Here is a 15,836-nt window from a genome sequence, read left to right as displayed (position 1 = left end):
GATGATGTTGCATTCTTGTAATCCCAGCCACTCAGGAAGCTGAGGTGAAGGATCCCAAATTCAAGACCAACCTGAGGCAACTTAGTGAGACCCTGTCTCAAAATTAAATGAAGCCAGGGATGGTGGCACCAACACGGGAAGATCACAGGTTCAAGGCCAGTCTCAGCTACGTAGTGAAACCCTGCTTCAAAATAAAGAATAAAAAATAGGGCTGGGAGTGTAGCTTGGAGGTAGAATGTCCCTGGGTTCAATCCCCAGTACCACAAAAATAAATAATAAATAAATAAATAATAACATTAAAAAGGGCTGGGGGTGTAGCTCAGTGGTACAGTGCCTTAGGTCTCATCCTCAATACCAGAAATAATATCAGAAAAATCCTTAGAATTATTCAGCCGGGTGTGATGGCTCATGCTTGTAATCCTCGCTCTTGGGAGGCTGAGACAGGAGGATCGCACAGGTTCGAAGCCAGCCTCAGCTACTTAGTGAGGCTCTCAGCAACTTAGTGAGACCCTGTTTCCAAATAAAGTATAATATAGGTCTGGGAGTATATCCCGGAGGTAGAAAAGCCCCTGGGTTCCACCTCCAGTACCACACACACACACAAAAAAAAAAGAATCATCATACACAATGTTGTAGGTTAAAGAGAAATATGATCTACTGGCTTTCTGAAACTCTTCTGTATGACAAAAACTTCTCAAGTATTTTAATTTAAATAAACCATAAGTTGATGTGAGAATTTAAAAAGTATCTGAGTAGTCATAGAAATGAACAGATTGTGTCAATTGTATATTTTTGTGCATAGATATGTATGCTTTTGCTTTTAGTAATTGTTTTCTCATTATAAAATGATGTTAAGACAAATGGAAGACATAGATCCTGCCTTTATAGTTCATACTTGAATTGGGAGGTCAAGATCAGAAAGTAAACTAAGCAGAAGAGGAGTCATGGAGCCGGGCGTGGTGGCGCACGTTTGTAATCCCCGCGCTTGGGAGGCGGAGACAGGAGGATCACGCAGGTTCGAAGCCAGCCGCGCTGGCTTAGGAGACCCTGTTTCCAAATAAAAAAGTATAAAATAGGTCTGGGAGTGTAGCCTGGAAGTAGAAGGGTTTCCAGGAACCCCAGTACCACCAAAAAGAAGAAAAAGAAGAATCATGGAAGATGGCTCTCAATGTTCATGAGAATGAAGGCGTGATGAACTGCAGGCTCCATTGATGTGGGAAGGCTCCTTGGAAGAGAAGAGTGTTGCATTGAGTAGGTCTTAGAGAAAACAAGGGCTATGCATCCATGACAGAAAACTAAAGTCAGCCAGGAGTGGGGCTTATTCTTGTAATCCCAGCATTTAGGAGGCTGAGACAGGAGGATCGCAGTTTGTGGCCAGCCTCAGCTACTTAGTGAAGCCCTTTACAACTCAGTGAGACCCTGTATCAAAATAAAGAATAAAAAATCGGGCTAGGGGTGTAGGTTGGAGGTAGAATGCCCCTAGGTTTCATCCCTATTACAAAAAAAAAAGGCGGGCGTGGTGGTGCACACTTGTAATCCCCGCGCTTGGGAGGCGGAGACAGGAGGATCGCGCAGGTTCGAAGCCAGCTGCGCGCGCTGGCTTAGGAGACCCTGTTTCCAAATAAAAATGTAAAAATAGGTCTGGGAGTGTAGCCCGGAGGTAGAAGGGCTTCCAGGAACCCCAGTACCACCAAAAAAAAAAATGCCCCAGGGTTCCACCCCCCATACCTAAAGACATTAGAGGTGAAGGGCACAATAGTAACAAAGCCTTACAGATGACCTGTGGAGGGTTGGGGGTGTCTGGAAAGGAGAATCCCCCTCCTGTACCAGCAATTGTTATGAATAGTATATGAGGATGTGATTTTATTCTCATAATACTCATTAAGCATAATAGGTCCAGCAGTTATCTTTAGTATAGGCAGGGTCTCCTTTTTTATCTCTGTCAATGGGTACAGTGAGAGAAATCTGCTGAGATAATGGGATAAAAACAGTTTATTTGGATTGGACATAATATAATCATCCTACAAGTGAACATTTCCAAACAAACCTTCAGATTATTATTAGGATTCCAGCAGTGTTGGCTCTGTACCCCCACCCACCCAAGTAAACAAATTTTGCTCTGCTTCCGCCCTAGCAATACGCTCCCCTGCTGGCTGTGTTCAGCTCCCAGGGCCAGTCGGAGCTGATCCTCCTTCAAAAGGTGCAGGAGTACTGCTACGACAACATCCACTTCATGAAAGCCTTCCAGAAGATCGTGGTCCTCTTCTATAAAGGTATCCCTCCATGTGGTCCTGCCAATTGTGTTTCTGTATTGTGTTGAAGCCCTTTGAGGGCAGAGCAGGGGTGAGGCACAGGGGATCATGGGCTCTGTTTTGGGGGATACAGCAAAGATGCTAATTTGTAAAAGTGTCATGTAGGTGGAAAAGGCACATGCCAGATATGCATTGACGTAGATATGCATTGCCTCAGGAACTGTCCTAATTGGGCCCCTGGGTGCTTTTCAGTAGTGGAAATTTCCAGAAGACTGGAGATGAATTGGTTATTATTTCTTGGGGATTGTGAAAGAATGTAATTATATAAGATAATTGAGTCTCCTTTTGAATTGTAACAATTAGCTCTAATAACAATGATTATCAAAATGCTATATATACTATCTTCAGACCTTTTCAGGTGCCATAAAGCTGACTTGAAAATTACTGAAATAATTAGCCTTTTCACTTGGTATTTTAATTATTTGGCTCAGTCATTCTCCTATTTCCCAAGGAAATGGCTATTTTAAGGCTTTCACATTTAGTGTCTTTTCATTGTATTTATGAGGTTGAGGTTGCCATGACAACTGGCACTAAAAATGAATGCTAAAGATTTTAATGGATCTCAATCTCTGTACCTAAAGCACACAAAATAATGATCCTAGACTATTTATATTTTTGGTCTAAATTTTTGTGGTTTTATCAGGGAAAAAAAGGATCACTTAAGAGATATATGTGAACAATGGAAAGTGCTTATTAAAAATTATTGTAAACTTAAGTGGCATACTCTTAGAAAAATCAAAGTGTAAAGTAATACCAGATAAATGTTATTTACCTTTTGTTATTCTTAAAATTGCCTATTTTGAATGATAACTTTGGAATTCGGAACATACAAATTTTACATTATTGGTTAATAGCTATTTTTAAAATGTTAACATTTCACAAGGAATTTTAATTGGCTTTCTATATTCTTCAAATGATTGCATCTTGCTCAGAAATCTTGGAGTGATATTTTACTTTTGCAGAGTATTAAGATATATTCAGCAACAACTGAATGTAATAATTGGCCACAGTTGGGTCTTTTTTTTTTTTTTTTTTTTCTTAAGGCCTTCTCTTTTTTGTCTTTTTGGACTGGGGATTGAACCCAGGGTGGTGCACTTGCCAGGCAAGCTCTTTGCCACTGAGCTACATCCCAGCCCACAGCTGAGTCTTTTTGAAGACCAAATGATACTCAAAGTGACTTATCAGAACCAAGCCTGCAGGTCATGTTGCCATCCCCCCCACACTCACACATAATGGTATCCAGCAGTCAAGAATGGAAAGTGGAGTCCATCACCCCAGTGGCCATTCTGTCCACCAGAGCCACACTTGTCTCCATGTGTTAGACTGATACAGAGGCCTATGGGTTGCATCCCAAATTTGCTTTCAAAGTAGTCATTTAATTTTATTTTCCACTACAGAAAAGCAAACTATTTCTAAACTAGTTTCCTAAACAGTTTCCTTTCTTGTCATTTAATAGGTAGTTAACCAAACTAGTTTCTTTCTTTTTTTTTTTTTTTTTTTTTTTTTGGTGGTACTGGGGGTGGAACCCAGAGGGTTTCTACCTCCCTGCTATACTCCCAAACCTTTTTTTATATTTTATTTGGAAACAGGGTCTCACTAAGTTGCTGAAAGCCTCACTATGTAGCTGAGGCTGGCTTTGAACCCGTGCGATCCTCCTATCTCAGCCTCCCAAGAGCAGGGATTACAAGCGTGCGCCACCACACCCGACTACCCAACTAGTTTCTTAACACAATGTTTCCTAAGTGAACACAGTTGCTTGAGCTTTCCTGAGGAGCACTCCATTTCATTACTGTACTTAATTTCCAAAAAACAATAAACCATTTGTTATCAGTAATGGCATGTAGGTGGTACTTGAAGTATTGATAATCCTTCACATTCCTCATTTTGTCGATCAATGCTGACATCCTTTCCCCATTGTCCTCCTTATAACAACTTCTGATAGGTAGCAAAACTGGATACTTTGAGTTATTTCTTATTCTTCTGTCCCATATATTAAGGGATAGTGACCTGAAATTATAGTAACAGAAATGGGTAGCAGAAAGTAAAAGAGACACTGGCATTTTCTTCTGCCACTCGTTAGCCAGTCAGTCAGCTTTTGATAACCTAAAGAATAACCTAAAGTTGTTAAGTCTGCGGCTCCTATGAGCAGGCTAGTGGTGGGGACCCAGGAAGGGAGTCAACATCTATTTTACTCTGCTTATTGTTGGAAATGGAATCAAAACTTTTTTTCTTAGAACCTAAAAACATATGTCCGAGATGGTAAAATTGAATATTCTTTGCTAGATATGTCACAATTTTCCACGTGACTAATAGATATAGTTTCTTTTCCTGAATGAAATGAATGTTTTCTCTTAAGAACATGGAATCCCTGAAGAATGATCATTGCTGTTAAGAGCAGTACTGTGTTTACCATCTTGTCTAACGTGCTCATTCTCGCTCTCCCTCGCTCTCTCTCATTGTTCTTAACCCGTGTCTTTTACTTTGATACTACTATTTCAACAAACACTTGGGCTCTAGGAGGCATGCATTTCACTTGTTTGTATAAGCTTTTGCCTGCTCTCCTTCTGTGCTCTGGATCCCTAGGGAGGCTGGATGAAAACCTGAACAGTAGATACATCTGGGCCTGGTGACACATGCCTATAATCCCAATACTTGGGAGGCTAAGACCGGAGGATTACAGGTTTGACACCAGCATCAGCAACTTAGTGAGACTCAGCAACCTAGCAAGACCCTATTTCAAAATTTAAGAAAGGGAGCCGGGTGTAGTGGCGCACACTTGTCGTACCAGTGCTTGACAGGTTGAGACAGTAGGATTGCAGGTTTAAAGCCATCCTCAGCAACTTAGTGAAGCTCTCAACAACACAGTGAGATCCTGCTTCCAAATAAGAAATAAAATTGGGCTAGAGGTGTAGCTTGGAGGTAGAATGCCTTTGAGTTCAATCCCCATTGCCAAAAAAAAAAAAAATTTTTTTTTTTTTTTTTTTAATTTAAAACAGAGCTTCCCCAGTATCAGTGTATATTCTCTACTTGGTGAGTCTAGGGTTGGGTTTTGGGCACAAGAATTTGCATTTTAAGCATTCTCCAAGGGAATACTGTGGTTGTTACATCAGGATATCTAGTCTAAAAGGTATTGAGTTACAGAAACAAAAAAATTTCATGAATTAACAATGTCTTGGTAAAGATAGTACTTCATTCCATATATATATATATATATATATATATATATATATATATATATATATATATATAATAATGCTCTATCTGGTTTGTATTTAGTGGTATGGCTTTCTTTTTTGAAATATATTTATTTTATTATTATTATATTATTTTATTGTTGCTTTTTATTTTATTTTATTCTTTGCAGTAGAGGATACTGAACCCAGAGGGTCTCTACTACTGAGTTATACTCACAGGCAATTTTGTTTTCATTTTGAAACAGGGTCTTGCTTAATTGCTCAGGCTAGCTTGGAACTTGAGATTCTTTGTCTCGGTCTCCCCAATCTGTGGAATTATAGATGTGTGCTACAACACTTAGCCCTCTTTTGTTTGTTTAAGAACCACTTTGCTTTAAACTGCAAGTGTTCAAAATGTTGTAGATACCATTGCCCCTTTTCCATTTTTATCTCTGTTCTACACATACACACATACCTTCCTCAATGTTAGCAGAACTTGAGGATGACAGAAATTCAGGGGTATGATTAACCATGACCCTATGAATTAATTCCACTCAAATCCATTATGAAAAGATTTTTAGATTTTTATGTAAACAGAATAAAAGCAAATTATAAATAATGCTTTGCAATAATGAAAGGAATGTGATTAAGTCATTTAACAAAGACTCATTGTAATAAAATCTAGATTTTTATATTTTGGGATTAAGGAAAAACAGTAAATCTGCTAACTTGCAATTTTAATTATATTATCATTATATATAATTATAAGGAAAAATAGTAAATCTGTTGCTACATTTCAGTTACTTACTTTTCAAATTAATTTCTTTTCTTTCTGAAGGTAAATGCTGTAGTCTCAGTAAATAGTTCTATATATAAAATTGCCTTCTCAAGTACCATTATTATCTCTGTCATAGGGGTTTTTCTGTAGAAATTTCTTAGGTTAAATTCTGTCCCTCTTGCAAATTTTTCTAAAAGATACCTTATTCTTGTTCTTAGAAAAAAGTAGATGCCCTTTGTAACAGATATTACCAGGCCCTCTTAGAGGAAATTCTTTTTGACTTGTATTCCTATGTAACAATACTAATTAAAAATTCTGGATTTCCTGAGTTCCACATGACATAGTTTTAGAATATACATAAATAATTAACATTTTGTAAAGCATATCAATTCTCAAACTCCTTTTTTTTTTTTTTTTTTTTTTGGTGGTGGTTGTGGTACCCTTCTACCTCCGGGCTACACTCCCAGACCTATTTTATATTTTTATTTGGAAACAGGCTCTCTTAAACCAGCGTGGCTGGCTTTGAACCTGCACAATCCTCCTGTCTCCTCCCAAGCGCGGGGATTACAAGCGTGCACCACCACGCCCGGCTCAAACTCCTTTTATAGTATTGTTTCTTTGACCCTCATAATTTCTTTGAACCCAAATTTTAGATTAGAACTCTACAAATTGAAACATCTTAAATTTTTTCTCAAGTTAATGTATTTGTTCATCATACATGTATTGAATGCATTATTTATGTCATGTCATGTTAAATGCTAGAAAGGATATGAACAAAATAGTTGCCAACTTCCTGGATTTCAGAGTATAGAAGAAACAGAATTTCAGTCTTATGTCAGTTGCTAAAATAAGCCTCCTCCAGAGGATATCCAGAGTGGTAGTAAGATAGAGAAGGTGAAGCTAATTTGGGGGAGGAAAAGAGAAAGTTCTCAGGGATATAAGTAATTTTTACCAGACATTATGAAGAAGTTAGCCAGAAAATCGGGAAAAAAATATAAGTATTCTCATCTGAGTGGATCTGTGCACTGTCATAGAACGTCTTCCTCTCTAACTGTACTTTCACTGAGAGCCTATATTCTTGCTAAGCATTTTTGGGAAATCTCAACAAAAACTTAGTGGTCTCCCAATTTTAAATAATCCCTCTTCCCATTTTTTTCTTAGTTAAAAAAATTTGTTTTTGTTCCTCATCATTATCCCTCAAGAGCTTCTTCTTTTTCAGCTTAGACTTTTCACTGAATAGCAATTAAATTTCTTAAACTCTGATGTTGAAGCTTTATCTCATAAGTTGTCCTTTGTATTATTAATTCTCTTGTACTAGGAATTTCGCCTTCCAGCAAGTATTTATTACTAAATTGGGTCTTCTAAGATCTCACCTTTGCATTGTTAGAGGTAGACAGTTTTTTTTTGTTTTTTTTTTAATTTTATTTTATTGGTGCACTGTATTCATACATCATAGTGGGATACAAACTTTTGTAGACATACATGCACACATCGCCCAGTCAGCCCCCACCCGATCCCCACCCCATTCCCTCCCCATCCCTCCTTCCCATGCTTGGCTTAGTGGTTGACATCTAGTATTATAGCAATTTATCCAAAATTAAAAATGTTAATCTCACATAACAGTTTCATTTGTCTGATACCAAGCTTTTGATAACTTAAAGATAACATTTCAATATTTCTTTTTGCTTTCTTTCTTACCAGAGCATATTTTTTTCTGTTTTTTAGGTGAAACTATCATATATTTATATATTTATTTTTCAGAAAAAAATCTATCCTAATATGGAATATGAATTCTAGATACCCAAAACGATCTTGAAAAAGAACAAAGCTAGCAGATATATATTTTCTGATTTCAAACCATATAAAGCTACAATAATTGAAACAGTGTAATACTGTTCTAAAGGCAGATATATAAACCATTGGAGTTAAATACAAGCCTAGAGCTAAATTCTTCCCTATATTGTCAAGTTATTTTTGACAAGGTTTCCACGAACATTTGGTGGTGGAAATGATAATCTTTTAACTAAATATTGTTGAAAAATAATAATTACATGGAAAAGAATAAAATTGGACCCTTACCTAATCCCACATACAAATATTAACTCAAAATAGATAAAAGACCTAAATATAAATCTTAAGACTATAAACTTTTAGAAGAAAATCTGGGTCATAAAACCTCACAACCTTGAAATTGGCAGTGATTTCTTGGTTATGATTTCAATGGCACAGGCAACAGAAGAATATACAAACTCCCTAAAAAATAAAAAATAAAAATTGTATATCCAAAGACAATGTAAACAGAGTTAAAAGTTACTAATAGAATTGGATAAAATATTTCCAAATGCTATATCTGAAGGTATATTAATATTCCAACTAGAAATCCTAAAAATTAACAACAATAAAGGCAAACAATACAATTTAGAGATAGGTAAAGACTAACAAAAATAATGAATCTCCACAGATCTTAGTTGTCTGTTGGATGGAAAATCTTGTTTCTCTGGTTCTGGTGAGTGTTACCTATTTCTTCTTTGTAGTTAATCTCTTTGAGTATTTTCTCTAGCGCTGGTTTTGAAGACATAAATTCCTTCAGTTTCTGTTTGTCCTGGAAGCTTCTTATTTCTCCATCTAATTTGATAGAAAGTTTTGCTGGATAGGAAATTTTTGGCTGGAAGTTGTTTTCTTTCAAAATTGGGAATATGTTACTCCAAGCCCTTCTGGCTCTCATGACTTGGTTTGGGAAGTCTGGAGTGATTCTAATTGGCTTGCCTCTGAATGTCACTTGGCCCTTTGCTTTTGTTGCCTTTAAGATTCTCTGCTTGGCTTCCACATTGGTCATTTTGACAATTATGTGGCGTGGGGATCCTCTTCTCCGATCCTGTCTAAAGGGAGTTCTATATGTTTCCTGGATCTGTGTATCAACCTCTTGCTCTATATTTGGAAAATTTTCTGCTATTACTTCCTTGAAGAGATTGTTGATCCCTTTGGTTTCACTTTCTTTTCCCTCTTCTATTCCAATTATTCTTAGGTTAGCTCTCTTAAAATGGGCCCATATTTCTTCCATGTCAGATTCCTGCTGTTGGATATTTTTTTCTAGATTAGAAACTATGCGTTCATTTTTGGAATGATCATCTTCTAAGAGCGAGATTCTGTTCTCCATGTGTTCTAATCGGTTGTTTGTGCTTTAAATTGAGGCCTTTACTTCATTAATTGCATCCTTTATCTCTTTTTGGCTCTCTCTGAGTTCTTTTCGAAGCACCTCTATTATTTCTACAGTTATTTTCCTGATTTGATCTTCTAGAAATCTCTGATTTTCTGTTTTATCAGGTTCTGATGTTGTGGGGTTGTGCGCATTCATTACTCCAGTGTTATTCCTCTTTCCCATGATTTCGGAGGTTTGTGCCTTCTCTGGGTTCTTCCCTTAGGTCACTATGGCTTCACTTAAGGTGCTCTGGATCTCGAGTCTGTATTATCTCAGACCCCACTACTCCTTTACTGGGTTGTATCACAGAGTCTCCGACCCAGGGAGTCGATAGAGGCTGCTTTAAACTTTGGGGGTGCCAGGTTGCACGTTCTCCTATGGTGTGATATCTCTGCCACCACCACTCCCTCACTGGGTCAAGTCCCAGGAGGTACAGTGCTGGGATTTCTCCTCTGTGGCCCGCAATTTGACTCACTGTTCTTGAGTACGCAGATGTAGCTGTACTGGACTCGGTGAATTCACTGCTGCTGCCGCCGCCGGTGGCAATATGGCGCCTCTGCCACGCCCTCGGCCGTGAGGCTGGCGTATTTTTTCTTCTCTGGTTTTGATTTCCACTCTGAATCCCTGCAGCGTGTGCTGAGCTCGGCCACTGGGAGCTTTAGACGCTCTCTGCGTGGAGAAATCCCGCCTGGCTGTTCCGCAGTGGCTCACCTCGGCTTGCTGTAGCCGTCCGTTGAGTTCGCCGCTACCGCCAGCAGTATGGCGCTGCTGCCGCGTCCTCGGGCGCGTGTGTCTCCTCTGTGGCCCTGAGCTCTGTTCTCAGTCCGCTTTCTCTCTGGAGCCTGGTGGTTTTTTTTGTTTTTCTGGTGATGGTGTTTTCTGGCTATGAAAGGCACTAGTTTTGTGGTAATGGAGATTGGTTGTTAGCGGGGCTCTTAAGCCCCGCTTTTCTCGGTCGCCATCTTCCCGAAGTCGAGGTAGACAGTTTTTAAGCAGACAGTGCATTTGACAGGTCTTGCCTATCATTCTGTGTCCTCATAAGCACTGACACTGTCAAGCATTTTAATAAATGCATGGCCTCTTTCAGCCTCTGTGGGGCAATAAAACACAAGAATGAACTCTCAACCTTCTGAAGGAAACCTCAGACAAATAGAATCGTCAAACAACAGACTAAACCAGCTTGCCAACAAGTTTTTGTTTCACCCTCTGTTTACTAAGGTATGCAGAGAAAGAATTTTGCTTCACAATTTGAAGGCATTAGTAATAATTAATAGTACATAGAAGGCAATAATTCAACATATATAAGTATTGGTATAAACTTTTTTATAAAACCCCAAAAGCTCAGGAAATTAAAATGAGAAATAATAAATGGGATGTAATTAAATTAAAAAACTTCTGTGTAGCAAATGAAACCATCAACAGTCTAGAAAGATTACCGAGAGAATGGGAGAATATCTTAGCCAGCTACACCTCTGATAACAGACCAATATCTAAAACATACAAAAGGCTTAAACTTAACACTAATAAAGAGTAACCCAATCAAAAATTAGCATCTGTATTGAATAGACACTTCTCAAAAAAAGAAATACAAATGACTAATAAGTAATATGAAAAAAATGTTCATCATCATTAGCAATCAGGGGAATGCAAATCAAAACTACACTGAGATTCTATCTAACTCCAGGGAGAATGGCAATCATCAATAATAAATGCTGATAAGGATGTTGGAAAACAGAAACTCATATACTGTTGGTAGGAGTGCAACTAGTACAACCTCTTTGGAGATTGGTGTGGAGGCTTCTCAGAAAATTGAGAATAGAACCACCATGTGATCCAGCAATACCTATTCTAGGTATCTTTTGAACAAAATTGAAGTCAGAATATTATAGCAATACATGCATACCCATGTTTATAGCAGCACATTCACAATAGCCAAATTATGGAACCAGCCTAGGTGTCCATCAACAGACGACGAATGAATCACAAAACTGTTGTAATACACACAATGAAATTTTACTCAGTCCTAAAGAACAAAATTATATCATTTGGAGCCAGGCGTGGTGGCACATGCTTATAATCCCAATACTTGGGATGCTGAGACAGGAGGATCTCAAGCTTGCAGCTAGCCTCAGCTACTTAGTGAGGCCCTCTGCAACTTAGTGAGACTGTTTCAAAAAATAAAGAATGAACGCTGGGGCGTGGTAGCACATGCTTGTAATCCTAACATTTGAGAGGCTTAGACAGGAGGATTGCAGTTTAGACACAGCCTCAGCTACTACTTAGATACTTTGCAACTCAGTGAGATCCTGTTTCAAAATAAAGACTAAAAAATAGGGCTGGGGGGTATAGTTCAGAGATAGAATGCCCCTGAGTTCCATCCCCATTACCTCAAAAAGTATATAAATAAATAAAAGTAAGAATAAAGAATAAAAAGTAAGACTGGAGGTGTAGCTCAGAGGTAGAATGCCCCTGGGTCCAATCCTCAGTACTGTAAAATGTGTGTGTGTGTGTGTGTGTGTGTGTGTGTGTGTGTGTGTGTGTGATCATTTGTAAGAAAATGGATGGAACTCAAGAATATTATGCTTATTTATTTTTTAGATTATCCAGTCTCAAAAAAACAGTTACAAATAGTTGTTATGTTTTTTGTCTCATATGTGGAAGCTAAACAGAAATTGGGAAACAAGGATAACAGTAGATAGAAGAGCAGAGATTTTAATGGAGTGGTGGCTGGGGCTTGGGTGAGAGAAGGACCGGACAGAGGCATAAAGAATTTAACAGTTGAAATAGTGTGCTGTGTGTATATTAAGTCACCAATTCAATCTCAAATATATGATGGGAAAGAGGGGCGGAGGGAAGTGTTCCTATCACTCTGTAGCTCAGTATGATGTATAATTAAAATTCACCAATAAAAGTATATTTTAAAAAAGAATACCTTACGTAATATTAAAAGAACCTTTTAACCCCCTGATTAGTGTTCTTGAAAAATCCCTGAAAGGCAATCTTGCACAAAGACAGGTCCCTTCCTGTAACCATAACTGCCTGCTCCTCCCTCAACAAAAAACTGGACTTTGATGGCTACCAGACATGTCTTTTATCATTCTAAGTAGAAAGTGGAGCACTGGAAATAGAAGCAGCTAAAAGACCAGAAGATAAGAATAATTCTGTAGGGCTCCTGATGAAAACTCTAGGGTGTCCAGGTCTTATAAATTAATAAATCCTTTCCTTCCTGCCTGCCTGTTCAAAATGTGTACCATATTTAATGATAAAATTAACTACCCCCCCAAAAAAAAAACTTTTCTCAAAAAAAAGCATATCCAATTATATTCTGTTCAGTCTCTTCAATTTACTCCAAGAGCCAATTTTTTAAAAAAAGGAACAAAAATAATGTTTTTGTTATGAAAAGGTTAGGGGTATTTTATGCAAAAACATTAAATCATTTCTGTCGTTTTTATAAGTCAAAATTATATTTTAGTTGCAAATATGTCATTAGAGTGATTTATTGACATCACATGGATTTATTGGCAATTTGCAATGGATTTGGCACTCATTGAAGACAATAATAAATGCTTGTAAATTCTGAAATCCAAAAGTCAACCTATTAAATGGTAGCAGAGTGGGGCTATTGTTTTCACCTTCACCTTCTTTTTCTTAGCATTAAATAATTTCATTAATGATAACCTAAAGGTATGAAGGCACATTGTGGAGTTCAGAGTTTTAAGTTACAGATACTTAACACTTTTTGTTAGGAATCTCCAGGAAGTCTACCTAATATGTCTTTGTGTTCTTCTTTTGTTTGTTTGGTGGTTTGGTTTGGTACTGGGAATGTATCGCAAGGGCCTTCTACTTCAGAGCCACACCCTCAGCCCTCTTTTATTATTTATTTTGAAACATGGGCTCTCACTAAATTGCTGAGGGTCTGGCTAAGTTCCTAAGTCTAGCTTTGAAACTGATCCTCTTGTCTCAGCTTCCCAAGTACTGGGATTACAGATTTGCGCCACCATACCTGGCTGTTTTTCTGGAGTACATGGAAAATATTACTCTTGTAACTTAGGATATTATGCTGTAGGAATATAAATTAGTGAGTGCATGATAGCATAAGCATAGAATTTGGATTGTCTGTATATTAATTCCATTGCATACCCAAGAATATCTAGATCTAATCAATCATTAATGTACCCATCTACATTCATTTCCCTCTGCCATTTTCCCCAAAAAAAGGAAATCCCCTTAAAAGAACAATCATTTGAGATTGCTGTCTGTTCAAAATATGGTCAAACTTGGCAAAACACAGAGTGTTCTAAAATTTTGGAATTGCTGATTTGTTTAAAAATTACATAACAACACTGCTTCCTACCAGCAAATTCAGAAAGAAGGGATTTCCATGCCTCAGTATTGAGCTATAGATTTGTATTATATGATGCTTGAGAGAGGGCATCATCATTGCTAAAGCAATGATAATATTAAATGTTAGAATATGGCAGTGTACTTAGAAATGAGCTTGTATCTTGTCTCCTGGTAGGTTTTATATATGGGTTTCTTTTAAAATAGAGCTTTTCATATTAAGAGATTGCTTTCCATTAAGTTATAGGACCTGAGGCTTTTTAAAAATATGACATTCATGTAGTAACCTTGGAATCTTTTATTTGGAATTGCAGCTGATGTTCTCAGTGAAGAAGCAATACTGAAATGGTATAAAGAAGCACACGTTGCCAAGGGCAAAAGTGTTTTTCTTGACCAGATGAAGAAATTTGTCGAGTGGCTACAAAATGCAGAAGAAGGTATGATTCCATTTAATAACTTTGATCATCATCCAGCATATACCTCCAATTATCTGTCTCTTTCACACATTTTTTTTTTCCTTTTTTCAAGAAAAATTTCTTCTTTTGAGATGGGGGTCTCTCTATATTACCTAACTCTTAGTCTCCAACTCTTGGGCTCAAATTTTCCATATTAAACATTTCACTCATACCTTATTGTTTCTTTCTGAATTCAAGGCAATAAAATTTCTACATGGCATAAAATTTAAAAGAAAAAAACCTCAAAGTTATTTGTGTAATAGAAGACAGTGAGGAGGCAAAAAAATAATGTAAAAAACCACAACAAAAACTGAAATACAGCCGGGCGTGGTGGCGCACGCTCGTAATCCCCGTGCTTGGAAGGGTGAGACAGGAGGATCGCACGGGTTCGAAGCCAGCCTCAGCAACTTAGTGAGACCCTGTTTCCAAATAAAATATTTTTAAAAAGGTCTGGGAGTATAGTCCGGAGGTAGAAAGCCTCTGGGTTCCACCCCCAGTACCACCACCCCAAAAAAAAAAAAAAAAAAATGAAATACACATCTGACTTAATGGCATATTATGGTTAGGTTTGATTTGGTTTAGTACTGAAGATTGAACCTAGGGGCATTCTACCTCTGAGGTACACTCCCAACCCTTTTATTATGAAATAGGGTCTCACTAAATTGCCAAGGTTGGATTCCAACCTGCGATCCTCCTTTACTAGCTTCCCAAGTACTGGGACTGTATAGATTTCTATAGTACTTTACCAGCTGTTAACTGATATTTAAATAGGAACACAAGATGAGTCAATCATAATGGACGAGAGGGAATCTAAGTAAGAATGAAATATTCATTTTAAGTGACCCAAAGAATAAGAGATTCTGTTCTCCAATAATACATGTGAGCAGGTTGCATTTTCAGAAAGGTAAAGTCCACTAGAAAGTGAAAAGAGCAAGAGTTTGCAATCTGCCCTAATGTATAACTATTTTGCTTAATAAATGAGGAAAGTACCCTGGGTTGATGACAAGTTTGGGGTTGTGGGGATTAGAAACTTTTTCGTGATCTTCCTTAAAGAATCTGGGAGCCGGGTGTGTTGGTGCACGCTTGTAATTCCAGTACTTGAGATGCTGAGACAGGAGGATCTCAGTTTCCCAGCCGGCCTCATCTACTTAGTGAGGCCCTCTGCAACTTAGTGAGACCCTGTTTCATAATGAAGAATAAAAAATCAGGCTGGGGGTGTAGCTCAGAGGTAGCATGCCCCTGGCTTCAATCCCCAGTATTAAAAAAAAATTAAAAATAAAGGAATCTGGGGGGAATTTCTGACTCCTCTCTTTTTTCTCTTCTAGAATCAGAATCGGAAGGTGAAGAAAATTAAATGACCTGATAAGCACAATACTTAGGTTATTACACAACACTTTTCCGATTGGGAATGCTGACCCGTTTGGGAAGATAAACTCGTCTTCTGTTTTCACAAAGGAAAAAAAAAAAATAGGCTAGGCTTCCCTTGTGCCAGGGGAAATGGTTTTTGTTTTCATTTTGTTTTTGAGGAGCTCTGAGGCACCAGCTGTTACACGTGGGACTCTACCTCTCACTCACTGT

General features: G+C 37.9%; 1 protein-coding gene across 1 annotated transcript in view; it reads left to right on the top strand.

Moving 5' to 3' along the window:
- BZW2 (basic leucine zipper and W2 domains 2) overlaps positions 1-15,612 on the top strand; it is a gene marked incomplete at both ends in the record, with an annotated part of 51,855 nt that extends 36,243 nt beyond the window's left edge. The window contains 3 exons of the mRNA XM_080701049.1: positions 2,135-2,273; positions 14,118-14,240; positions 15,584-15,612. Coding sequence (XP_080557175.1) covers positions 2,135-2,273; positions 14,118-14,240; positions 15,584-15,612 — 291 coding nt within the window. The remainder of the gene's footprint in view (positions 1-2,134; positions 2,274-14,117; positions 14,241-15,583) is intronic.
- Positions 15,613-15,836: the final 224 nt, after the last annotated feature.

Source organism: Muscardinus avellanarius (genome assembly GCF_963383645.1).
Source record: "Muscardinus avellanarius genome assembly, chromosome: 9".
In the NCBI taxonomy this organism is placed as follows: domain Eukaryota; kingdom Metazoa; phylum Chordata; class Mammalia; order Rodentia; family Gliridae; genus Muscardinus; species Muscardinus avellanarius.
Note: the sequence above shows the minus strand (reverse complement) of the source record. Positions and strands in the feature narration are given on the sequence as shown.